This window comes from Palaemon carinicauda, unplaced genomic scaffold (genome assembly GCF_036898095.1).
Source record: "Palaemon carinicauda isolate YSFRI2023 unplaced genomic scaffold, ASM3689809v2 scaffold127, whole genome shotgun sequence".
Lineage (NCBI taxonomy): Eukaryota > Metazoa > Arthropoda > Malacostraca > Decapoda > Palaemonidae > Palaemon > Palaemon carinicauda.
Window position 1 is genome coordinate 147,249 of NW_027168782.1, and position 27,416 is coordinate 174,664.

The 27,416-nt window shown below is 41.0% G+C and overlaps 1 protein-coding gene across 1 annotated transcript; it reads right to left on the reverse strand.

Annotated features, from left to right (window-relative positions):
* Window positions 1-274: 274 nt before the first annotated feature.
* On the reverse strand, window positions 275-24,301 carry LOC137635458 (streptococcal hemagglutinin-like). Its single transcript, XM_068367922.1, has 4 exons — window positions 24,175-24,301; window positions 22,634-23,505; window positions 3,853-3,956; window positions 275-401 (listed from the first exon to the last, which is right to left on the reverse strand). The coding sequence occupies exons 1-4, from the start codon at window positions 24,299-24,301 to the stop codon at window positions 374-376; spliced, it is 1,131 nt and encodes a 376-aa protein (XP_068224023.1). The 3' UTR covers window positions 275-373.
* Window positions 24,302-27,416: the final 3,115 nt, after the last annotated feature.

The following is a 27,416-nucleotide window of genomic DNA, read 5'->3' on the forward strand; positions in this document are numbered from 1 at the left end:
CACTGCCTTGGGTTAGAGTTCTCTTGCTTGAGGGTACACTCAGGCACACTTTTCTATCTAGTTACTCTTCCTCTTGTTTTATTAAAGTTTTTATTGTTTAAATAGGAAATATTTATTTGAATATTGTTACTATTCCTAAAATATTTTATTTTTCCTTATTTCCTTTCCTCACTGGGCTATTTTCCCTGTTGGGGCCCCTGGGCTTATAGCATCCTGCTTTTCCAACTAGGGTTGTAGCTTAGCATTTAATAATAATAATAATAATAATAATGTACCCCCAGCAGGTAACTTTTCATATTACCAATAGATTCCATATTTCAGTGTCGCATGGGGTGGATGGTATCCAAACAGCATGATTGTTCTTTTCCGAATTTCAAACGTTTCCTTCCGTGGTAACGAACCTGCAAATAAAAGTTATATATAGAAAGCCAATCTTAAATACTGGGTTATCAAACTTGAAACTCTTCTAAGCAGTAAAAAGAAAATGTGGAATAACAAGTAAAACTATCAAGTAAAAGCAATGTAGAAAATGCTTGACTAATAGCTGTTGAGTAAATGCTAGCAGAGTAGCATGGAAAGTCATTTGTTAGGGCTCGGTTCAGTTTCAAATTGAGTGTACTGTACACCAAATCGACTAGCAATAGTTTTTTTTTAATGAAAATCTAGTTTTTAAATATAGTGTTAAAACTAATATCAAATTTAACGTTAAAACTTATATCAAATATAGTGTTAAACCTTGTATCAGTTATCTAGTTTTAATCAACTGTTCTTGATAAAATTATAACAGTGTTCCATCATGAATACCACATTAAATTTCTTTAACAAAAGTTGTTAAATAACTTGAAATAGAACCAGAAATCCAGGGAATATAGCAAACATGGATATACCTTTTATTAGCTTAACCCTTTTACCCCCAAAAGAACATACTGGTACGTTTCACAAAACTCATCCCTTTACCCCCATGGACGTACCGGTACGGCCTTGCAAAACACTGCTATTTACATTCTTTTTTTGCATATTTTTGATAACTTTTTGAGAAACTTCAGGCATTTTCCAAGAGAATGAGACCAACCTGACCTCTCTATGACAAAAATTAAGGCTGTTGGAGCAATTTAAAAAAAATATACTGCAAAATGTGCTTGAAAAAAAATAACCCCCGGGGGGTTAAAGGGTTGGGAAGTTCCAAATAGCCTGGGGGTAAAAGGGTTAATGCCGTTTGATTTGATACTTCTAAGAAAACTATGGAATTAAAACTTTTATATAAAAAATACTACAAAATTTGCTTGGTACATTAAACAATGGTCTGAAATTCATCATACATTTAGCACTAAGAAGGAATTTCCATATTCAATTAATCAAATCACATTATCTTACATGAATATAATCCAAGGGGTTGCAATACAATTCAAATTTTCTTAAGAATACAACACTCACCATTGAATATTGGATTGAATTTTTGGAAGAATGGTCATATTGGCCCAACAGAAGTTCCTTTTGTCAAACTCATACGGCCTGATATTGAATGGCCAGGCAGTTTGTGGTCAAAATTCCTTCTACCAGAAGTTTTTATGTTCTAATGATTTGAGATTCTTAATTGTGGTGTAGCAAAGCACTAGTTTCTTGAATTTTCACTTGCTTCATGTTTTCGATTTTCTGAGAACAAATACTCCACCATGAGTTTCTTCCTATCTATAGTGCAGGCTAAAATTCATAAGTATTCGGTATGAGTTTACTAATTTGTTAAATATGCTCTTCAAAACTTTTTCACGTTTGTGTTAGTTAGATTATCAGGTCAAACATCAACAGCAATTCTCACAGTTCTTGAAACCTGCATGAGCCCACTCCGTAGTTTCTCTTTCGACTCGCACACTGTTTTCCTGGTCCTGTCATACATGGAAACCATGTGTCCTGGAGGACCTATAAGATTTGTTTGTCAGATATATTCTAAAGTATTTAGAATACCACACAATACATTCAGTTAATTGTCAAATCCACACTATCAAAGCACTTAGAAAACAAGTTTTCACTTGGTGTAGCTTCTTCAAAGATTCACGGATGGTCTGTCACCTGTCACACGTGGTACTTTATAGAGCTCACTCTATGTCACAGACATCATCTGTACTATTCTATGATTATGCTAGAACTTCTGGTTTGAAATAAATTGCATTTTCAGCAGTGCCGTGACTATCTGACGAATCTCTACCTTTTTCATTTTAAATTGCCAGTAATGATTAGCCGTGACCTATTACGATCTGAATCTAATTTTTCAACAACAATTATTGAGATGTTTATAAGAATCTTCCACAGGAAATGAAAATCTTTCACCGTTCTCATGTTAACAATTTCTTGGCGCAGATTTCTGAACATCAACACCTGTCCAAAGAAGTATTTAGGCTATACAACGAACTTAAGAAATTCTCTGATCTTAGTCCCAGAATTACACCCTAACGCATCAAAAACTCGTCACCCGAGTTCTCTTGGTTATAAGAGAAATGCTGCTATTGGACCAAAAAGCCACATACTTTAGATGTAGGGGTGGAGAGGGATAGTCGTAGTAGGGGGCAGCTGAAGGGTGTAGGACAGCACCTCGTTGTTCCAGGGGATGTTGATGAAGGAGAGGTCTAATTGGTGAGGGACCTATGGTCGTGGTTCAATCACGCCCCAGTTTTCTATACCGACACTCAAAGAGTGAGCGAGCTAGGTTTATTCCTGGCATTCCATGCATCTCTTTTTCACTGGTATATTCAGCAATAACTATGCCTTAGAAATGGTGCTAGAGGAGCATTTCACTGGGCGACACAGGTTCCTCGCCCAGAAAATAGATTTTTCCTTCGTCAAAATCCCTTATTTATGACCAGGGTTTTTACGATCTTTATACCAACAGTTTTGCAATCTCTTGAACCAATTACGACTGGTTTAGTGAATGCCAGCTCACACCTTTTATACATCATTGATTGATAGTCTTTCTTTTCTGAATTTGGGAGTTTCATACTGCAGTTTTGAAATCTGCAAATAAAAAGATATATATATATATAAATCTTAACTAAATATAGGAAGATCTAATCTGACAGAATATTCAAGTAAAACTAACCGAGTAAAAGTTATGTAAAATATGCTAAACATTTATTAAATGCTAGTAAAGCAGCATAGTATGTTATTTGCGAAGTCTCAATGCAAAGTTTTAAATTCTCTTACAACTAACTAGACTAGCAGTTCGGTAATCTATGCAAAAGCCTTCTAGAATATAGTACTGTATTAAACATAAAATTTACTCTAGGATGATCTTGTTACAATTACTGTACAAAAATATTTCATATCAAATGTCAACTAACTGTAATGTGAACTAAAAATCATGGAAATAATGACACCTTAGTCTTTAGGTTTAATCTTGCCTAAATTTGATTCGAGTTGACAGTTCTAACTCACAAAACATTTAGAGAAAACTGACTAAAAAAAATAATGTAAAATAAAATGGCCAAACAAATAAACTGATATCATCAAAGTTTGAAAATCTTTTGCCTCTCATTAGCCTTCATTACTGATCCGGGAAATCTAAAGAGAAAACTGCATTTAAAATAATGAAAAATAAAATGGGCAAACAAATAAAGTGACTTCATTAAGGCTTTGAATGTACTCTGCCACAAATTAGCCAACACTACCTTCAGCATTTGATGAGCTTTACGACGGTCACTTTCTTTAAAATCCATATTTTTGTTTCATATTTCCCAAATAACATGAGTAAGCTAATTTTAACTATATTTCTTTCTCTATTTACATATGAACATGCATATACACCATATGTATCTGTAAATTTCATGATTGTACAAAAATGAGTGGAAAACACCACCTTACCATTCATTCAATATGACAAATTCCAAGGACCAGGAAGAAATTGAAACTTCTGGGTAAGGTGAGATGGATATGGAGTATTTGACCTCTTTGTCACTGCCACAGACCTGAGAAAGAATAGGTTATTTTAATACTTAGTAGATGAACCTAATCCTACTCCTTATAAAATAGATCAGACATAAAATAACAAATTTTGAGATAATATGTTATTTTCATTAGTAAAATAAATTTTTGAATATACTTACCCGATAATCATGTAGCTGTCAACTCCGTTGCCCGACAGAATTCTACGGAAGGGATACGCCAGCGATCGCTATACAAGAGGGGGGTGTACTCACAAGCGCCACCTGTGGCCAGGTACTGCAGTACTTCTTGTTGACACCACTTCAATTTTTCCTCGGTCCACTGGTTCTATGGGGAGGAAGGGTGGGTCAATTAAATCATGATTATCGGGTAAGTATATTCAAAAATTTATTTTACTAATGAAAATAACATTTTTCAATATTAAACTTACCCGATAATCATGTAGCTGATTCACACCCAGGGAGGTGGGTGAAAACCAGTGTACATGTATATCAAGAAGCTAAGTATCCCGTATTTCATATTATCAGTTATTCAAAATAACAATGAAATTACAAGTACCTGGTAAGGAAGTCGACTTGAGCCATTACTCTGCCTTAAATAAGTTCGTCTTCCTTACTGAGCGCAGCGTTCCTCTTAGGAGGCTGAACAACTCTAAGGTGCTGAAGTATCAAGGGCTGCAACCCATACTAAAGGACCTCATCACAACCTTTAACCTCGGCGCTTCTCAAGAAAGAATTGACCACCCGCCAAATCAACAAGGATGTGGAAGGCTTCTTAGCCGACCGTACAACCCATAAAAAGTATTCAAGAGAAAGGTTAAAAGGTTATGGGATTATGGGAATGTAGTGGCTGAGCCCTCGCCTACTACTGCATTCGTTGCTACGAATGGTCCCAGGGTGTAGCAGTACTCGTAAAGAGACTGGACATCTTTGAGATAGAATGATGCGAACACTGACTTGCTTCTCCAATAGGTTGCATCCATAACACTCTGCAGAGAATGGCTCTGTTTGAAGGCCACTGAAGTAGCCACAGCTCTCACTTCATGTGTCCTTACCTTCAGCAAAGCAAGGTCTTCTTCCTTCAGATGAGAATGTGCTTCTCTAATCAGAAGCCTGAATAGTAAGAAACTGAGTTCTTAGAACTTGGAAAAGAAGGTTTCTTGATAGCACACCATAAGGCTTCTGATTGTCCTCGTAAAGGTTAAGACCTTTTTAGATAGTACCTAAGAGCTCTAACTGGGCAAAGTACTCTCTCCAGTTCATTCCCCACCAAGTTGGACAGGCTTGGGATCTCGAACGACTTAGGCCAAGGACGTGAAGGAAGCTCGTTTAGCAAAAACCGAGCTGCAAGGAACATGTAGCCGTTTCAGATGTGAAAACAATGATCCTGCTGAAGGTGTGGATCTCACTTACTCTTTTAGCTGTTGTTAAGCACACGAGGAAAAGAGTTTTTAATGTGAGGTCCTAAAAAGAGGCTGATTGGAGAGGTTCAAATCTTGATGACATAAGGAACCTTAGGACCACGTCTAGATTCCAGCCTGGAGTGGACAACCGACGTTCCTTTGAGGTCTCAAAAGACCTAGGGAGGTCCTGTAGATCTTTGTTGGTGGAAAGATCCAAGCCTCTGTGGCGGAAAACCGCTGCCAACATACTTCTGTAACCCTTGATCGTAGGAGCTGAAAGGGATCTTACTTTCCTTAGATATAACAGGAAGTCAGCAATCTGGGTTACAGTGGTACTGGTTGAGGAAACTGCATTGGTCTTGTACCAGCTACGGAAGACTTCCCCTTGAGACTGATAGATTCTGAGAGTGGATGTTCTCCTTGCTTTGGCAATCGCTCTGGCTGCCTCCTTCGAAAAGCCCCTAGCTCTTGAGAGTCTTTCGAAAGTCTGAAGGCAGTCAGACGAAGAGCGTGGAGGTTTGGGTGTACCTTCTTTACATGAGGTAGACGTAGAAGGTTCACTCCTAGAGGAAGAGTCCTGGGAATGTCGACCAGCCATTGCAGTACCTCTAAGAACCATTCTCTCGCGGGCCAGAGCGGAGCCAACCAACGTCAGCCGTGTCCCTTTGCGAGAGGAGAACTTCTGAAGTACCCTGTTGACAATCTTGAACGGCGGGAATGCATACAGGTCGAGATGGAATCAATCCAGCAGAAAAGCATCCACGTGAACTGCTGCTGGGTCTGGAATCGGAGAACAATACAACAGGAGTCTCTAGGTTATCGAGGTAGCGAACAGATCTATGGTTGGCTGACCCCACAGGGCCCAAAGTCTGCTGCAAACATTCTTGTGAAGGGTCCACTCTGTGGGGATGACCTGACCCTTCCAGCTGAGGTGATCTGCCATGACATTCATACCGCCCTGAATGAACCTCGTTACCAGCGTGAGCTTTCGATCTTTAGACCAGATGAGGAGGTCCCTTGCGATCTAGAACAACTTCACGAAAGAGTCCCTCCCTGCTTGAAGATGTAAGCCAGGGCTGTGGTGTTGTCAGAGTCCACCTCCACCACTTTGTTAAGCTGGAGGGACTTGAAGTTTATCAAGGCCAGAAGAACCGCCAACAACTCCTTGCAATTGATGTGAAGTGTCCTTTGTTCCTGATTCCAAGTTCCCGAGCATTCCTGTCCGTCCAAAGTCGCACCCCAGCCCGTGTCTGATGCGTCCGAGAGGAGAAGGCGGTCGGGTTTCTGAACAGCCAAAGATAGACTTCCTTGAGAAGAAAGCTGTTCTTACACCACGCGAGAGAAGACCTCCTCTCTTCGGAAACAGGAACTGAGACCGTCTCTAGCGTCATGTCCTTTATCCAGTGAGCAGCTAGATGATACTGAAGGGGGGGAGGTGGAGTCTCCCTAACACGATGAACAGGGCCAGCGATGAAAGTGTCCCTGTTAGACTCATCCACTACCTGACTGAGCATCGGTTCCTTCTCAGCATGCTCTGGATGCATTCTAGGGCTTGGAAGATCCTTGGGGCCGACGGAAAAGCCCGAAAAGCTCGACTCTGAAGATCCATACCCAGGGAGACAATGGTCTGGGATGGGACGAGCTGAGACTCCTCAAAATTGACCAGGAGGCCCAGTTCCTTGGTCAGATCCATAGTCCATCTGAGAATCTCCAGACAGCGACGACTTGTGGGAGCTCTTAAAAGCCAGTCGTCTGACGGAGCCGGACACAAGATCATGGTACTGCTGCACAGTCTGTGAACTGTCAACCATGGGGAAGCGAGGAAGTACAGTGACAACCCGAAGCTGTCTAGACTGTCTGGGTCGTACAGACAACTCCTTATCGGGTTGCTGAGGTTGCCGCACTGCGTCACAACAAGTCACTTCTGCTAGTTGTTGAACGTCTTCCCAGTGACACACTGACTCCGTAAACAAAAAAAATCCTCTAACAAGGACTAAGCTAGGACTGCATGTCTTGCAACACAGCTCAAGGTCTATGGGAGCAGGTGTGGTAACAGACGGGGTTAGCGACTGAAGTGGAACCATTACCTTCCCTGGGAGCATGTTATGCTTAAATAAAAGTCCATAGGAGGCTACGCAGCTAAAGGCTCCTCTCCAAATGACAGAGTCCTCAAGGGAATATCAGAAGGAGGGAGAAAAGCACTTTCTCATCTACAGGGACCATATCCGAGAAAAGCTAAGTTCTCTCAGTGAGGGTTTCACTGGTGCAAAAGCAGCAGACTAGAAGGCAACGTTATGAAACTGCTTGACAGTCTAGTGAGTTGGCAACAACCAAAGATGTGTGACTGAGAAGCATGCGGTAAGGTATGCAGAGCATGTTGTATGCAGAGCATGCTGTATGCAGAGCATGCTGTATGTAGAGCATGCTGTAAGGTAAGCAGAGCGTGTTGCATGGCGTGTAACATTTCTCAGAAATTCCATGACCAGTGCTAGAGTGAGTAATATCGCCTTACCGTCCATTGAAAGTGCACGTGCCGAGGGAATTGATTTAGACTGTTTTGTTGATGAATTTGATAGCCGGCATGATAATCGTAGAATTAAGCTACACTAAATGTACTATAATCTACTTCACCTCAGGAAAGGGAAACTCGCCCTGTTGGCAACACTGCATTACTACATGCATGCTTGCATGGGGTTTAATATCAACATAATATTACCTTACATTCATAACTCATGATTCATTTTTGTTTAGAAGATATTTTTGCCATATTTTGCGATTTGTTAAAAATATATTGCAAGGAATACATATATATTTTTATATAAGTAATACAAATAACCTCCATTATCATAATGTTTGTGTAGGCATACATGTATATGATTACAAATGCAAGTTATGAAAGTAATGAGGTGTTATTATTGTCATTTGCTATTCCCAAGTTGAATGGGAAGAAGCTCAAGTTGAGGAAAAAGTGGCAGATGCATGCGTTGAGGTGGCTGACTCATAGCATGAGGTTGCTGCCTCAAGAGTTGCGCTTGCTGTAAGGGTTGCGGATGCGCAGTAGCAGGTTCCTGAGGAACGAGTTAAGGTTCCTGAGGTGTGAGCTGCGAGAGTTGAGGTAACTGCAGCGAGTGCTGAGGTGGCTGCCTCATTGATGGAAGAGGTTGTCGTACCTCAAGAGATTGTTGCCTCGCTGGTGGAACCGCAAGCGGAAGCGGAGGAAGTAAGGCATAAGACTCCTGCTCTCATTGCTGAGGTTGCCTTAAGGAAGGTTAAGGTTGCTGCACAACGCTGGTAACTGGCAACTCAGAACGCGGTAAGGTAGCCTGAGGAACCTCAACTTCGTACGCCTGGCAGACTGGACTGCGGTGAGGCGGAGCTCTCGCAGGAGGAGGCAGAGGTTGCTGCACACCGCTGGTAACTGGCAACTCAGAACGCGGTAAGGTAGCCTGAGGAACCTCAACTTCGTACGCCTGGCAGACTGGACTGCGGAGAGGCGGAGCGTTCGCAGGAGGAGGTGTAACCTTCTCAGCCTGAAACTCACGCATTAAGACCGCAAGCTGCGACTGCATGGACTGTAGCAAAGTCGTCTTGGGATCAACAGACGATAAGGTCTGTTGAGGCAAAGCCTTAATAGAAGATGAGGTCTGTTGAGGCATCGCCTTACCTCTCTTAGGAGGTGTGCAGTCACCTGATGACTGAGGAGAGTCAGAGCTAACCCAATGACTGCATCCGGGTTGTTGAACTCTAACTTCGTACGTCTGGCATAGGTCTGGACTTTACGTTTAAGAGGTCTTGAGACCTGAGACCAGCGTTTCCTCCCCGAAATTTCTTCTGCAGACGAGCAAAATAAGGGCTCAATCGTCTGCGGGTGGGAGTGACGGTCTCTGTAAGACACGCCCGCAACCACCGAGGATACTTCTGTGCGCCGATCAAGGCCTGCCGAACCCTTTTGCCCTTCGACATTGCTTCTCCCCTGGGCTTGGGAGCTTGCAAGAGGTCCCGGACTGGGAGGACGACTGGCACGCACAGAAGTACCCTCACGCACAACACTGACACACTTTGCGCTAATCACTTATCACTTTTGATTTTCTGTTTGCACTTATTTCACTGAACTCGAAACTTTAAGTGGTTTGTACCTGAAACACGCAATTCTATCCTTTCTCAAAAGTTAGTAATTGCGAAAACAGAATTACAATGTAACAGAAAAATCTAATGAAAGATAAATAATTCAGTGGCTGGAAAGAGACTAAACACTAGATCAAATAAACTACGTTTAAAATCTCTCACCGCATAAAGCTTGAGAACAAGAAAAAACTCTAGAAACGTTTACCTTCTTCCCCTAAAGAGACTAGGGAGAAGAGCAAAAACGATAACAACGTTACTCGCTTGAACGAAACGTTTATCCTCCTCTTTCTCCCTCCGTCTCTATCTCTCTCTCTCTCTCTCTCTCTTGACTTAGAACCTGAGAGAAGAGCCCAATCATATATATCGTTAAAACATATTATTGTTAAAGGAAAAAACTGAAATATTTCCCAAAATGAAAAGTTCCTTTATTAGAATTAAAACCATTAAGTTAAGAAAGAATGAACAAAACGCTAGACACGGTTACTCTTACTGCAACGTGACACCGTGAAAATTCTCTCTATCGTAACGATAGAGCGCAAGTTGAACGTTCTGAACGTCAACAACTGCAGAGACAAAACAAAACGTTAGTTCAACTTTGAAAACAGTACGAGACTATCAAAGAAATTCTTTCAAATACATTAAAATAGCATAATATGTTAACAGGTAAAACCGAAATGACGGGCTCAATGTTAATTAACTTCGGTACCAAGAAAAGACCGCCTACTATTAGGAAAGGTCGAATATAAACAAATATAAAAATTAATTTTAATAATTTTATAATAAAAGGAAGTTAATCGAAGAGGCCTATAAAAGGCGGAGAGATATAAAATAAATCTATAACTTTGTTAAGCAAAATAAAGAAAGAGAGTCTATACTCTCTTAGACACCAACACTTCCGTCTAAGGGAAGGGTCGGCCATTTAAAGGTGAAAGAGAGTTCATACTCTCTTCGTCACCATAATTAATCAAATTAATTCCAAAAGCTAGCTAAGCTAATAATAGAACTTCCTGAATAGCGAAAGCTGAAATCTTAGAGCAATACTTCACCAAAAACCGTGAACAAGACTCCAAAATTATAAGCGTATCCATGAACGTCTTGCCGGAAGCACGACAGAGGAAAAATTGAAGTGGTGTCAACAAGAAGTACTGCAGTACCTGGCCACAGGTGGCGCTTGTGAGTACACCCCCCTCTTGTATAGCGATCGCTGGCGTATCCCTTCCGTAGAATTCTGTCGGGCAACGGAGTTGACAGCTACATGATTATCGGGTAAGTTTAATATTGAAAATTGTATTTTTCCTAGCACACAAACCTGGAGCTATTTATAGTAATACCCCTGCTGCTTCCTCCGGTGCCTTGGATGACCGCGGAGGTAGCAGCAGTAGGGGAATCAGCGTTATGAAGCTTCATCTGTGGTGGATAACGGGGGAGGGTGGGGTGGGCTGTGGCACCCTAGCAGTACCAGCCGAACTCGGTTGAGTCCCCTGTCAGGCTGGGAGGAACGTAGAGATGAGAGGTCCCCTTTTTTATTTCATTTGTTTGATGTCGGCTACCCCCCAAAATTGGGGGAAATGCCTTGGTATATGTATGTATGTACCCCTATAAATAGTGAATGGTTTGTATTTGCGCCGGAAAATAATAATATTTGGAGGCAAATAATATCGACAACCCGTACCATGAATTTTCAGTGAAAGGATATAAAGTCAGTGTTGTTAGGAAAACATAGGAACACCATTATGCTTGATACGTCATCTCCTTGAATTGGCCTGTCTTACATCTACAGTCTTAAGCCCTAAGTCAGTATATCTACAGTCTGAAGACCTAAGAGTCTATCGTCGTCGGCGCCCACTCGTGTCCGAGTATTGGGTTCTGTCGTTAGCCATCAGCCTCCTATCTGTGGGGTGGGTGCTTATGCCTGATGTGGCTGTTAAGTCCTAGTCTGTGGTGGAAGAGTCGCGGACAGTGTTCACAAGGGAGGGTAGGTGGTGGGCGGGGCTGTTCTAATCGCTCTCTCCTTCTTCTCCTCCTAGCCTCCTCATTTTGTCTCCTCCTCTCCTCGAAGTCCACGGTGCCATGGTGTACTGAACTCCTCCAGGTTTTCCTGTCCCTGGCTGTTTCTTCCCATGAGGAAGGATCGATGTCAGTTAGAGCCAGGGTGCGCTTTAGTTGATCTTTATAGCGCATTTTCGGGGCTCCTCGTGGTCTGGTGCCCTGGGTCAGTTCTCCGTAGAATATTTTCTTTGGGAGCCTAGATGGATCCATCCTATGCACGTGTCCTATCCAGCGGAGGCGGTGGTGGATGATGGTGGCCTCCACGCTGGACAGCGAGGCACGTTCTAAGACTTCAATGTTGGTGGTGTGGTTCTCCCAGGGGATTTTCAAGATCTGCCTCAGTTTCATTTGTTGGAAGCGTTCTAGGTTTTTAAGATCGTTACTATATAGCGTCCATGTTTCACATGCATACAGGAGCGTGGAGAGGACTACTGCCCTGAACACCATTATTTTGGTGGTCATTGTCAGTGCGTGGTTGTTAAATACGCGGCGGTTGAGTCGGCCAAAGGCGGAGTGGGCTGCCCTGATCCTGTTCTCCACGTCCTTTTTGCTTGTGGGAGCTGATGTTAGGATGCTCCCTAGGTAGGAGAACTGTTCCACCTGTTCTAACGGTTGGTCATTCACTGTGGTATTGAAGTTGGGGAGCATCAGTCCTGGTGGATGTTGGACGAGGGTCTTGGTTTTGTCTGAGTTGACTTGCATCCCAAAACGTTCGTAGGCAGAGTTGTATGCATCAGCTAACGACTGCAGGTCCTCTGCTGTCTGACCTGGGGTGGCATTGTCGTCAGCATACTGCAGTTCTCGCACTGCACACAAGGTGGTCTTGGTTCTGGCGCGGAGTCTAGCGAGGTTGAAAGCGCCTCCATCCATGCGGAAACGTAGGTCGACTGAGGGTGTGTCTGGGGGAATCTCGTTGAGCATTGCTGCGGTGTATAGCGAGAAACACGTCGGGGCCAGAACACAGCCCTGCTTCAGGCCACCGTTGATGGGGAATGGGTCTGAAAGAGAGTTCCGTCATGGAGGGCACGCACCAGCTTGACAAAATCGGGTGGGCAGCCATATCTTTTGAGGACAGCCCACATGGCAGGTCGAGGTACTTTGTCGAAGGCCTTTTTCAAATCCCAGAAGATGAACATTATGGGCTGTTGTTGTTCGAGGCTCTTCTCTTGTAGTTGTCGCGCACAGAAGATCATGTCTATGGTCCCGCGGGAAGGTCGAAAGCCGCACTGGGACTCTGGCAGGACGTCTTCTGCGAGAATAAGGAGGCGGTCAAGGAGAATCCGAGCGAAAATCTTACTCGCGATGCTTAGTAGTGATATTCCCCGGTAGTTGTTACAGTTCTCCCTGTCTCCCTTCTTGAAGATGGTAGTGATGTTTGCATCGCGGAAGTCACTGGGGGGGGTCTTGGTCTCCCATATTTTCAGTATAAGGAGCATCAAACGGTTCCTCAAGCCGGGGCCACCGTGAGTGAGGAGCTCCAACGGGATGTTGTCTGGCCCTGGGGCTTTGCCGGGCTTCATGCGCTGCAGGGCCTTGTTGAAGTCATGGATGGAGGGTGGTAGTGCCATCCAGTGACGGACGGGATGCTGCGGGGTCATTCGCAGGAGATCGTCTGGGGTGTCTGCTTGGTCATTGAGGAGGTTCTCAAAGTGAGACCTCCACCTGGCCAGGATGCCCTCGCTGTCGGTGATGGTCGTGGCCCCATCCGCGTCCTTCAGGCTGCCCACTGATGACCGTGTGGGACCGAATATTTCTTTTGTTGCTGCATAGAAGCTGCGCAGGTCACGTTGGTCAGCGAAACTCTGTATTTCTGCAGCTTTTCTTTGCCACCAGGTGTTCTGGGCTTCACGGATACCTCTTTGGCAACCAGCTTCAGCCACCTTGTGAGCACATTTGTTAGCTGCTGTTGGTTGGTTTTCCAAAGTCAGGCGTGCATGTCGTTTGGTTTCAATGAGAAGAGAGATGGTAGCATCATTCTCATCAAACCAATCCTGCCGTTTCTTGGTGGTGAAGCCTAGTGTTTCCTCCGCAGCACGGGCCATGGCGTTTCTGAGGGTGGTCCAGTGGTGCTCGACAGTGGCCTGACCCACAGGGTCTGCGAGGTATTGTTCGCAGGCCTCCTTGTAGTTCTGTGCCACCTGTGGGTTGCGGAGCTTACTACAATCAAAGCGTTGGTGTGGTACACTGTCAGGTGCCCTTCTGGGTGGTCGTAGGGTCGTCACGGAGAGTCGGGAGATGAGGAGTCTGTGGTCCGTCCAGCAGTCGTCCGCTCCGGGCATGGATCGGGTGATGCGGACGTCTCCTCGGTCTCTGGCTCTGGTCAGGACGTAGTCCAGGGTGTGCCAGTGTTTAGACCGTGGGTGTCTCCATGTGGTCTTTTGTCGCTTTGGTAACTGGAAGATGGTGTTGGTTACCACAAGTTGGTGTTCTGCACACAGACCCAGTAGGAGTTGGCCATTGGCGTTGCAATTTCCAATGCCATGGCGGCCGATGATTCCCTCCCACAGGCGATGGTCTTTGCCTACTCGGGCATTAAAGTCGCCAAGCACAACGAGCTTGTCATTGGCGGGCACTGCCTGGATGGTGCGGTCGAGCTGGGTGTAGAAGGCAGCTTTGTTATCATCGGTTGAGGTCATAGTCGGGGCGTAGACAGAGATCAGGGTGAGATGTCTGTCCCGCGTGATGGGGATGCGGACAGTCATCAGGCGCTCACTGATGGCCTTGGGAGCGAGGTTGTGCTGCTGCACTAACTGGGAACGGATGGCGAAGCCGACACCGTGGATGCGAGGCTCCTCTAGGGCCTTGCCTTTCCAGAAGATGGTGTAGCCTGTTCCAGCTTCCCTGATGTTGCCCTCTTCAGGTAGTCTGGTCTCGCTAAGAGCCGCCACATCAACATTGAAGCGGGCTAGCTCCTTGCAGACGAGGGCTGTACGTCGTTCCGGGCGGTTGGTGTTCGTCACGTCTTGAAGGGTGCGGATGTTCCACGCACCTAAGGTTAATATTTTTTTCTTGTTATTTCGACCGCATTAGTGGGATGTCCGCCAGCCGTGGTGAGCTGACCAGACGGGTTTGCCGTGTCCGATGTTTACCCCACCTTTTCTAGGGGCCTCCCCATGTGGGGTGGGCTGCGGTGTCCTCAATAGGCCAGCCCAGTCACGGGTCCAGCTGCCGAACTCTGGTGTCACGGCACCGTCACCAGAGAGCGACTGAATCTTAGACTCGCCGCCTGAGTGCAGTCGTGGGCTAAGGGCTTCCAGCTATCCAGGCCTGCCCCCTTCACCCACAGTGCTGTCGCCTCAGGACTTGCTGGTGGTGGTGATGATGATGGTGAGAAAGAGATGAAGAAGGGTGGAGGAAACGACAGAATGCCAGTAGCTAGGTATATTGTTTTGGGTGGTCGTGGCTTTGCAATGGCCACGCACACACACTTGGCCCACATCATTTTCACCGCGGCTCAAGACATATGAGACAGGCGGCTTCTCCGATGTTGGTTGCATCGGGCTGCCGGGTTCTTGTTATGTCAAGGCCCGCCTTGTTGCCTGCCCGACAGGCATTGCCCTCTTCCGCCGGTGCTGGGAAGCTCCGCCGTTGGGGTCTTGTTTGGTTTGATTTTGGAGTTTTCCTTCTCCTAGCCTTTGCCTATCTTAAAATAAAGGAGAAGGCCTATAGGGGTCCAGTCTTGGTCTGGTCTCTCAGAACTGGCCTTAGCGGTATGGATGAGCCTGCCCATCATTGGGACACTCAAGCCCCTCTACTGCAGCAAAGTGCTGGACCTTCAGAGTCTATATATCTACAGCATTACGGCCTTAGAGTCAATCGATCTACAGTCTTAAGACTAAGAGTCAATGCTACAAAAAAAACATCAAACACAATTATGCCTAATACTGCATCTCCTAGAATTGATCTGTGTTGTATCTACAGTCTTAAAATGCAAGTCAGTGTATCTGCAGTCTTAAGACCTAAGAGTCAATGCTATTAGTAAAACATATAACACCATTATTAAAATTGCATCTACCTGAATTGACCTGTCTTGTGTCTACAGTCTAAAGACCTGAGATTCAATCTATCTAGTCTAAAGACCTGAGAAACATGTTATTAGTAGAACATAAAACAAAATTATGTTTAATACAGCATCTCCTTGAATTGATCTGTCTTGTATCTGCAGCCTAAGACCTAAGAGTCAATGCTATTAGTAAAACATATAACACCATTATGCTTAATACTGCATCTCCTCAAATTATTCCAGGAATTATACGAATTTAATTACACTCTCATTAGGAAATTTAAGGATAATCTTTTTATATGTATTTTTGGGCATAGACTCCAAAATTTGAGTGCTTACAAGCCAAACCTTGGACATTTTTTAACTATTCGCAATTTTTGGATTTTTGGGTTCTCCCATTTTTTTTGCTAAGCTAAAACCCTAGTTGGAAAAGCAGGATGCTATAGGCCCAGGGGTCACAACAGGGAAAATAGCCCAGTAAGGAAAGGAAAAGAGGAAAAATAAAATATTTCCTACATAAACTATAAAAACTTTAACAAAACAAGGGAAAGAGGAATTAAATAGAATAGTGTGCCTGAGTGTGTATTGTCAGTGGCCATAGAAAGACAGAATTATCTATCAAATATTTTTTATAGTGCAGATACTTGCTACAGCTTATAAGTATTGTTACCACAGCTGATATTTTTATCAATTACACATACTTTGTGAAATCATTAAGGTTAATAAAAATACAAAATTTTTCCACCCTAAAGCATCAAAGGTAAATTAAGTTAGTTCTCTTGGTGGTTCAGGAATGATAGACTTGAAATGAGAACCGAATAAATATTTCCTTTAGTTATTTACCATAACAAGTCAACATTTATTTATTAAATCATCCATTTATTTGATGCACTTGAATGATGGACTTGCGCATTCAATTTTGCGAATGTACGGCATATCGATTTTAGGGATATGATCGATGTATTCTTCAACTTGCTCTTGGAAAGAGAGAGAGAGAGAGAGAGAGAGATGGTAATATACATCATTTTACCAAAGAAAAGTGGTCCCATGTTAAAAATGCTTTTGAAAACAATGAAGTTCATCAAAGTACGTCGTTCTCAGTGATATTAACCTAGTGACGATCATCATGGAAACGGCTATCACTCAGCCTGTTACAGCAACTTTCTAGCAATCACATCAGGAGCTAAGATTGATAATTATAGTACAGCAGTTGCCCTACAAGCTGTTCTTAGAAGATCACCGGTATTGATTTTAGTTGCAATTGTTATTTCACTCTTTCCTTCTAATGTCTATTATTTAAGATTAAGACATAGTGAGCAGTTAAACAATTGTGTCCCCTCTGTTCATACGTTGCAGTTTCTGTTAGGACCAAATCAACCACTGACTATCTTGGAGAGATGTATCTTCTGCAACAAGATGGGAAGAATCAAAGTAGGACGGAAACTTAGTGCTCAATTCGAACACTGGATAACAGTTGTTACTAAATCATTTCAAAGAATGGTGAAGCGATATGTAGAGATATTCAATGACTCGGACTTCAAGAGGGATTAAGTATCAGTAGACTTAATTGCCAGGGATCCAAACTATGCCCATGAAACTCAAGCAGGGTCATTATCACGTGAAAAGAGGCAATGCATTCACTAGGCTTGTGCAGTTCATGAGGATAGAAGTTTTAAAGAAAGGCAAGAGTCAAGACACTTACAAACCTAATAAAAAAGTATCTTATATTGCGCCAAAGAAGGAATCAAATATCCATGTTCAAAGGCACAATTTCTGTGTGAAAAACTGAAAAGGCACTTAGTGTATAATAATGCAGACAAAGCCAAAAAAGGATAGTTATTTCTGCTAACAAAGACTTCTCAAAAATGAACATCATAGCTGCTGTCCTGATTCTAAGAAACAACATAAAAAATCTCAGATTACAGTAACCAGCTGATGCCACTATAACAACTGAGGTGTTGAATGAGGGTGAAATGCATCCACTGGAAGAACTGGTGAAGTGGGCAAAAAAATAACACGAATGAACGCTGTGAAAGGTACGATGCATTGTCACCTGCTGAAGACGATGTATACATGGGAGGTTCGACCATGAATCCATTTCAACAGGTTGAGTAAAGCAATCGCTATCTGATCAACTTATCTTCTGGAAAACCAGCCTCACAATTAGAAAGATTTTGAATGACAAAAGGAGTTCCTTGATGAAGTGATAGAAGATCCAGCACGATTTGAGAAGCCCATCAAGAGAGGGAAATTTAGAAACTTCGCTAGCAATGCAGCAAAGTCTTGTCAACAAATGATAAGAAAGTAGTAGAGCTGAAATGTTCACAAGACATGTTTCGCAGTCTTCTTTACTTATCCTGCCAAAAAAACCTTAACTTAAGAAAAGTTCTCTCATCCAGTCAGTAGTTCCCCTTAGTCACTGCAATGTAGATAGAACAATGATTAAACATCTTGAGTCATTGGCAACAACAGATATTGAACCGATGAATATGGCAAGTGATTTGAATATTCTTGATCAGAATGATTCAAAGCTTTCCTTCTACTTAAAGTGGAATTGCCAAAGCTCTCATAGTTATGACTTGTAAAGCTACAAGCAACGAAGTGCACTTTGTGTGTGATGACTATACTCAAAGCAAAATAAAAAATCCAGCGCATCAAATTTGGGGAGACACTGACACAGTTATCAGCATCACTGATACAGGCCAAAAATGTCTAAATCTTTTACAAAGGGCCTATCCTCATCACAGTTCAAAGATACTTTCCTTCCTTTCTTGTTCAATGAGCGGCAGTCAGATGATTATGCCGACATAATTAGGACCAAGAAAGTAATTGTAGCTTATAAAAGAAAATGCTATGAATTTTCTGTAGACAGTAATAACAGTTTGACACGACAGGACTGTCTTTTATATGACTGAGATCACAGTGAAGCTGACACAAGGATGGCGTTTCACATCTTTCAGCTTTATGGGAGTAGTGACGCCTTTTTGAATGAAAATGCGCTGTGATGATACAGATGTAATGATCACTCTCATTCATTATTACAGCAATGTGGATTTAAAGAAAAAAATTTCTAGAAATGAGACATGCTCACAGCAACATTTGGCGCTTGTTAACATCAGAAGCAGGGTCAAGGAGCTTAGTGAAATAAATGGCACATTCTGCATTGCTTTGCCAGGATACCATTGCCATCAAAGGATGTGATTAAAATTCCTGTTTCTTCAGCAAAGGGAAAACTAGACGACTGTCAATTGCTTTGATATAACTTCAATCCCTTCCGACACTAGCAGAGTTACAAAGTTCCAAAGCTTCACTGGAACAATTTGTATGTGTAATTTATGGAAAAGGCAATTACTGTAAATGTCAAAAAAAGTCTCCCCCCCCCACAAATCCATCCATCCATATACCAAGGCACTTCCCCCAATTTTGGGGGTTAGCCGACACCAATAATGAAACAAAACAAAAAGGGGACCTCTACTCTCTATGTTCCTTCAGATGATGTGCAGCCTCTGGGAAAAGTAAAATGTTTGAGACTAAACCAACGCCTCCTTCCAAAGCAGCTCCTATCTGACACATTGAGCAAGTCAAGTTATTTGCAAAGCTGTGGAAAATTGAAAATGAATATAAGCCTGTCAAGTCATCACACTTAAACCATGGATGGAAAGAGCTCAGTGGTAAGAAAGTGCCAAATTGGTTTGAAGGATTTCAACTGACAGATTCTCTGGACTGATTGATTACGAGTTATCTGGCATCCTGACCCGGATTCTCTGGAAGTAGACCATTACGACAATGACAGTGGCAATGAGGAATCAGACAAGATTCAGATAACAGTGATAATGACTATGATTACTTCAACTTCATACAATCTCTTATCGTTAATTTACTCGTCAACTTTCCAAGAGGAAAATGTAACTATTGCATTTACTCAAAAACCATCAAGGATATCATTTTTTTCTTTGCATGTTCAGAATTATTGTACCCTTTTACTCTTAAAAAGTATTTAGTTTCATGATTAATGAATAAAGGAAAATAATTATTATTAAGAAATACGAAAAAGCTTGAAGGACGAAAATGCCAAAATTTGTAAATATCTCAAAATTGTCCAATTTTTTTACTTGTAAGCACTCAATTTATGGACTACACCCAAAACTACAGCTAAAAAAAACCTGTCCTTAAATTTCCTAATGCGAGTGTAATTAAATTCATATAACCTATCATATATCTAGTCTTCAGACCCAAGAGTCACTTGCCAAAATATCTATCTTTGGTATAACTCTAACTCGTTTTAGGCGTAGGCTAACCAGGACGTCTGATATATAGAAATACTTAGCAAGTATTACATAATTCCTTATTAGAAGTTTCATATTATCAAAATATATGCTTCACAGACTTTGCAATGCTCAGTAACTGATCAATCGTAACTACAAGGTGATCAAAACATTTCGGAGTGGTGAGTGCAGTACTCTTGCATGGACACTAAAGGCAAGGGAAGAATTTACACGTAAACCTGGCTTCTTAGTGGCTGTGATAAATTGTATTTGCGACAAGTATTCCTTCTATTCACCAATACTTTACAGCCTTTTGGTGCTCACAGACAACAGCCAGAAAATAATAAAAGAGAGAGAGAGAGATAGGTCTACCACACATCGATTCCAAAGCATATTACTCTCAATATACCAAGACCAAAACATATAAATCTGTTTCAGTTGTAGCTAATCTTAGCCACCACCACATATTACCAGAAATTACTTAATAGTGTTTTAAACCAAAGACTTCTAAATTCTAACTGTGCCATGTGTCAATAATATTCACCTCCAAATACTAGTCGAGATCTTATAAGCCAAATGTATGATGAGACTTATTGTAAATAAAATATCAATTATCTCATTAGAATATTTTATGTTATTAACCCTTTTACCCCCAGGCTATTTGGAAATTTCCAACCCTTAACCCCCAGGGGTTAATTTTTTTCAAGCACATTTTGCAGTATATATTTTTTAAATTGCTCTAACAGCCTTAATTTTCGACATAGAGAGGTCAGGTTGGTCTCATTCTCTTGGAAAATGCCTGAAGTTTCTCAAAAAAATTATCAAAAATATGCAAAAAAAAAAATTTAAATAGCATTTTTTTGCAAGAACGTACCGGTACGTCCATGGGGGTAAGGGGATGAGTTTTGTGAAACGTACCAGTACGTCCTTTGGGGGTAAAAGGGTTAAAGGAAAATATTTTTTGATAAAATCAGCAGAGCATGATATGGCTATGATTTTCACAACATACATACATACATACATACACATTTTTTTGATCTATTTATACTTAATGTATCTATCTATCTATCTATCTATCTATATATATATATATATATATACTGTATATATATATATATATATATATATATATATATATATATATATGTATGTATGTATGTATATATATATATATATATATATATATATATATATATATATATATATATATATATATATATATATATATATATAAAATGCACATGCAGCTATGGGGTAAGTAGACACTGCTTAGAACTTTTATGAATGCCCCCCTACAACGCAAGGTGCAGTAATAGCAAGAACACTTACGGGACATATTGTGTTATCTGACTTACCACAGAATTTCTGATGGATTCATCATTACAAGGTGTTTTTTTTTCATTTTCTAAAGCCTTTCTGCCCTGGATAACTGCCGAGGTGTTGATTGCAGTAAGATTAACCCTTTTACCCCCGGGGTATTTGGAAATTTCCAACCCTTAACCCCCAGGGGGTTATTTTTTTCCCAGCACATTTTGCAGTATATTTTTTTTAAATTGCTCTAACAGCCTTAATTTTGGTCATAGAGAGGTCAGGTTGGTCTCATTCTCTTGGAAAATGCCTGAATTTTCTCAAAAAATTATCAAAAAATATGAAAAATAAATTTTTATAGCATTTTTTTGCAAGGACGTACAGGTACGTCCATGAGGGTAAAGGGATGAGTTTTGTGAAACGTACCAGTACGTCCTTTGGGGGTAAAATGGTTAAAGGCAAAGATTATCACCAGATACCTGAAAGTTTTCAATACTCGATTATCTGTTACAGATCTGTTTTGTTAACAAATAAGATTCGGCACGAATGGGTATGTAGAATATATTAGTGAGGCGAACTTAAAAAATCATAATAATGGAAGGGGAAATTGATTGATAAGATCTGTATGAAAATTCTTTCAGGGGAATTTTTATCATTTTTATTATATAATTATACAGCACTGTATATATAAATCCTAATACTATCTTGAGTTTATCATTATCATTATTATTATTATTATTATTATTATTATTATTATTATTATTATTATTATTATTATTATTATTATTATTAGCTAAGCTACAACCCTAGTTGGAAAAGCAAGATGCTATTAGCCCTAGGGCTCCAACAGGGAAAAATAGCCGAGGAAAGGAAAAAAGGAAATAAACAAACTACTGCTGTAGGAAAAGTAATAAACAATTAAAATAAAATGTTTTAAGAACAGTAACACCATTAAAACATCTTTTATATGAAAAATATAAAATGAGACTTATGTCAGCCTGTTCAATATAAAAAAATTTGCTGCAAGTTTGAACTTTTGAATTTCTATTGATTCAACTATTCAATTAAGATCATTCCACAACATTGCCAAAGCTGGAATAAAACTTCTACAATACTGTGTAGTATTGAGCCTCGTGGTGGAGAAGGCCTGTATATTAGAATTAACCCTTTTACCCCCAAAGGACGTACTGGTACGTTTCACAAAAGCCATCCCTTTACCCCCATGGACGTACCTGTACGTCCTTGCAAAATAATGCTATAAAAAATTTTGTTTTCATATTTTTGATAATTTTTTGAGAAAATTCAGGCATTTTCCAAGAGAATGAGACCAACCTGACCTCTCTATGACAAAAATTAAGGCTGTTAGAGCAATTTAAAAAAAGTATACTGCAAAATGTGATGGGATAAAAATAACCCCCTGGGGGTTAAGGGTTGGAAATTTCCAAATAGCCCGGGGGTAAAAGGGATAAGTAAACCCTTCAGTTAGTGATACCTTTGAAGTGTCCTCCTAATTACCTAAAAACTGATGCTCAAAATTCACAAACTTACCAAGCCATCAATTTGGTATAGAATGTGGAGTCTTCTTGTAAATCCTGACTCCGATGTATCGAAGCATTCGTAACTGATCCAGCGTCCACAAGACTCGCGGAGTCTTCTTGTAAATCCTGGCTCCGATGTATCGAAGCATTCGTAACTGATCCAGCGTCCACAAGACTCGCGGAGTCTTCTTGTAAATCCTGGCTCCGATGTATCGAAGCATTCGTAACTGATCCAGCGGCCACAAGACTCGCGGAGTCTTCTTGTAAATCCTGGCTCCGATGTATCGAAGCATTCGTAACTGATCCAGCGGCCACAAGACTCGCGGAGTCTTCTTGTAAATCCTGGCTCCGATGTATCGAAGCATTCGTAACTGATCCAGCGGCCACAAGACTCGCGGAGTCTTATCGAAGCATTCGTAACTGATCCAGCGTCCACAAGACTCGCGGAGTCTTCTTGTAAATCCTGGCTCCGATGTATCGAAGCATTCGTAACTGATCCAGCGTCCACAAGACTCGCGGAGTCTTCTTGTAAATCCTGGCTCCGATGTATCGAAGCATTCGTAACTGATCCAGCGTCCACAAGACTCGCGGAGTCTTCTTGTAAATCCTGGCTCCGATGTATCGAAGCATTCGTAACTGATCCAGCGTCCACAAGACTCGCGGAGTCTTCTTGTAAATCCTGGCTCCGATGTATCGAAGCATTCGTAACTGATCCAGCGGCCACAAGACTCGCGGAGTCTTCTTGTAAATCCTGGCTCCGATGTATCGAAGCATTCGTAAATGATCCAGCGGCCACAAGACTCGCGGAGTCTTCTTGTAAATCCTGGCTCCGATGTATCGAAGCATTCGTAACTGATCCAGCGGCCACAAGACTCGCGGAGTCTTATCGAAGCATTCGTAACTGATCCAGCGTCCACAAGACTCGCGGAGTCTTCTTGTAAATCCTGGCTCCGATGTATCGAAGCATTCGTAACTGATCCAGCGTCCACAAGACTCGCGGAGTCTTCTTGTAAATCCTGGCTCCGATGTATCGAAGCATTCGTAACTGATCCAGCGGCCACAAGACTCGCGGAGTCTTATCGAAGCATTCGTAACTGATCCAGCGTCCACAAGACTCGCGGAGTCTTCTTGTAAATCCTGGCTCCGATGTATCGAAGCATTCGTAACTGATCCAGCGTCCACAAGACTCGCGGAGTCTTCTTGTAAATCCTGGCTCCGATGTATCGAAGCATTCGTAACTGATCCAGCGGCCACAAGACTCGCGGAGTCTTATCGAAGCATTCGTAACTGATCCAGCGTCCACAAGACTCGCGGAGTCTTCTTGTAAATCCTGGCTCCGATGTATCGAAGCATTCGTAACTGATCCAGCGGCCACAAGACTCGCGGAGTCTTCTTGTAAATCCTGGCTCCGATGTATCGAAGCATTCGTAACTGATCCAGCGGCCACAAGACTCGCGGAGTCTTCTTGTAAATCCTGACTCCGATGTATCGAAGCATTCGTAACTGATCCAGCGGCCACAAGACTCGCGGAGTCTTCTTGTAAATCCTGACCTTTTTGTAAATCCTTACTCCGATGTATTGAAGCATCGTTAACTGATCCAGCGGCCACAAGGCTTGTGGAGTCTTTTTGTAAATGCAGGCTCCTATGTATTGAAGCATCTTCAACTGATTCAGTCATTTCGATACAAAATTGATTCGATACAACCCAAGTTACTAAGTAACGTTTTGATTATCATAACTGGATTCGTTGATCTTAGAGAGATTTTTCAATATAATGATGAGGCTACATTTGAATACATGAAAAATTTACTTTCTGGAAAAAGAAAATAGCATGTGTACTTTGAGGTATCTTGTACTCAACAACTTGATTTACTCAGTAATCTTACTATTCCATTTCTATGATCAATATACTTAATCATCTCTGGTTTCAGATATGAAGCAAAGTTTTTTTTCTTTAAGGAGAATTGATATTTCAAAAGGTAGTTAGCGTTATTTTGTAACCGCATTTTAATTGAAAAAAAAAAACTAACTTTAGAGGGATTTGATATCTCGAAAGGTAGTTAACTTTACAAAAAGTATTTTAATTGAAAAAACTATAATTTTTTCTTTAATTTTTGACAACTAAAACATATAACTACCATTGGGTTCTTCTGTAACTACTGCTTTGCTTGTAGCTTATCTTTGAAACGGTGTTGGTTTAGTTAACTGTTGCTGTGTAATTTATTTTACAAAAAAGTTGCTTTTTAAATATGACAAATTTGGAGATAATTTGTATTTTTCCAAACAAATAACAGAAGCTTTGATGGTATGCGAACAAACTAAGTTTATTGGCCCGAATACCATATCTGAATTTAGCGGTCTGAAAGAGATTGTAATAGGCAGCATTATCAATTTTAAGGTTCTATCGACCTAACTTTACTTCACTTTTTCTAGAATTAACTTGAGTTGTATTGAATCAACTTCAATGATGTACTGAAATGACTGATAACGTCCGTATTAGGTCTTGAAGTGATGCCTCGTCTGTAGAGAAATAAATTTACATTAATTTCTTATAAGATTAATTATCACACAAATGTTCCTGTAATGAATTTAGCCTCTTATACAAGAAAGTTTAAAGTATTATTATTATCATCATCATCATTACTGTATAGGATCTTTTGAAAACATAGCACATCTTTAGCAAATCTATCAGTAAATGAAAAGTAGAATACTGTACTTAAAAATTAAGAGAATTATGTCACGAGATAACTAACTTTTAACAACACATATCATCCCTTTTCAAAGATAAAAAAAGTCAACAAATAACGTTAATCAATTAAAATTACAAATACTTCTAAAACAAAGCATAAATCGTACAAATTTATGAAACTAACAAATAAAACACTGAACTTCACCTTCAGAAACCGTAAAGTCAAAATCAGGAGACAATACTTTAAGTGATTTCAAGAAAAAAAAACAGCCCAACTCTTTACTAGTAACACTACAACTTCACATTGAAATCAATTTCATTCAGTAAAAGTACCAACTAGAAGGGCACTCCGTAGAGCGCAGACCTCCACCTCAGCAGCTTATATCTTGACCTTGAATTTGACCTTTGACTTAAAATGTCATAATTGGTGTGAATTTTCATGCACTTAAATATGAACCAAGTTTGAAGTCTCTGTGACAACGATGTTCAATCTTATGGCTGATTACGTGAATTGGACATTTTGCTTGACAGTCACCTTGACCTTCCAAAATTTTATAATTTCCAGCTTTTTACATAGCAGTTAATCCCTGCAGGTTTCATTACTCTACCAATAAAATTGTGGCTGGGAAACTGTTCACAAACAAACACAAACAGGGGGTAAAATATAACCAACTTTGTTAGCGGAGGTAAAAACTAACTCCATTAATTTCTTTCACAACAGTCTCCTTTATAAAAATGAGAAATGCAGCTCGAGAAAGAGAGCAACTTAACTTATGCAAACTTCCTTCTCCAAATGTTTTCAATTCCACACCACTGGCTAGTCAACGGCAACGTGCTTGCTTAGCATTCGCAAGGCAGCAGACTGATCCCAGCCACGGACCATGAGTTTAAGCTGTTTACTTGTGAGGCCACTGATGTGTTTGGGCACCACAGTGGGAGGATGGGCTTGCCCGGCTGACGGTTTGGTAAGCATCTATCCTGATGAAACTGATACTAAAACCAGACACCTATAACCTCTTAACACTGACATAGTAGGTCAGCTCTTGCCCTTATTCCACAGGGATGCCGTGGCTGATAAAATCAAACAAGTCACAAAACTAGATAGAAGTCTCTTTTCTTAAGCTTGAACACTAGATATGAATAGAATATACCTTCTTCTCCCAGTTGTATTTTCAATCAAAATCCTGCTGATTTTAAGGTTAAATTCTTTTTATTTTCATCCTGGCACCAGCCTTCCACTCTAGTCATCAGAATAAATAACATGATTATGATTATTATGATCATTATTATTATTACTATTATTATTATTACTATTATTACTATTATTATTATTATTATTATTATTATCATTATTATTATTATCATTATTATTATTATCATTATTATTATCATTATTATTATTATATCATTATTATCATTACAAGCTAAGCTACAACCCTAGTTCAAAAAGCAAGTTGCTATAAGGGCAAGGGTTCCAACAGGCAAAATTAGCCCAGTGAGGAAATGAAACAAGGAAATAAACAACTACAAGAAAATAATAATCAACCAAAATAAAATAGTTCAAAACAGTAACAACTTTAAATTAGGTTGGCCAGGGCACCAGCCGCCCGTTGAGATACTACCGCTAGAGAGTTAAAGGGTCCTTGGACTGGCCAAACAGTACTACATTGAATCCTTCTCTCTGGTTACGGTTCTTTCCCTTTGCCTACACATACACCGAATAGTCCGGCCTATTCTTTACATATTATCGTCTGTCCTCATACAAGGGGTTAACTACTGCACTGTAATGGTTCAGTGGCTACTCTCCTCTTGGTAAGGGTAGAAGAGACTCTCTAGCTATGGTAGGCAGCTCTTCTAGGAGAGAGACACTCCAAAATCAAACCATTGTTCTCTAGTCTTTGGTAGTGACATAGCCTCTGTACCATGGTCTTCCACTGTCTTAGGTTAAGAGTTCCCTTGCTTGAGGGTACACTCGGGCACACTATTCTATCTAATTTCTCTTCCTCTTGTTTTGTTAAAGTACAGTAGTTATAGTTTATTTAAGAAATATTTATTTTAATGTTGTTACTGCTCTTGAAATATTTTATTTTTCCTTGTTTCCTTT

Bases quoted from the DNA above. Each gene is read 5' to 3' on its own strand.
- LOC137635458 (XM_068367922.1), bottom strand. From the start codon at position 24,301: ATGACTGAATCAGTTGAAGATGCTTCAATACATAGGAGCCTGCATTTA. The intron at 23,506-24,174 runs GTCAGGATTTAC...TGCTTCGATAAG, and splicing joins GAGTAAGGATTTACAAAAAG to ACTCCGCGAGTCTTGTGGCC. The intron at 3,957-22,633 runs GTAAGTTTGTGA...ATTCTTTCTCAG, and splicing joins TATACCAAATTGATGGCTTG to GTCTGTGGCAGTGACAAAGA.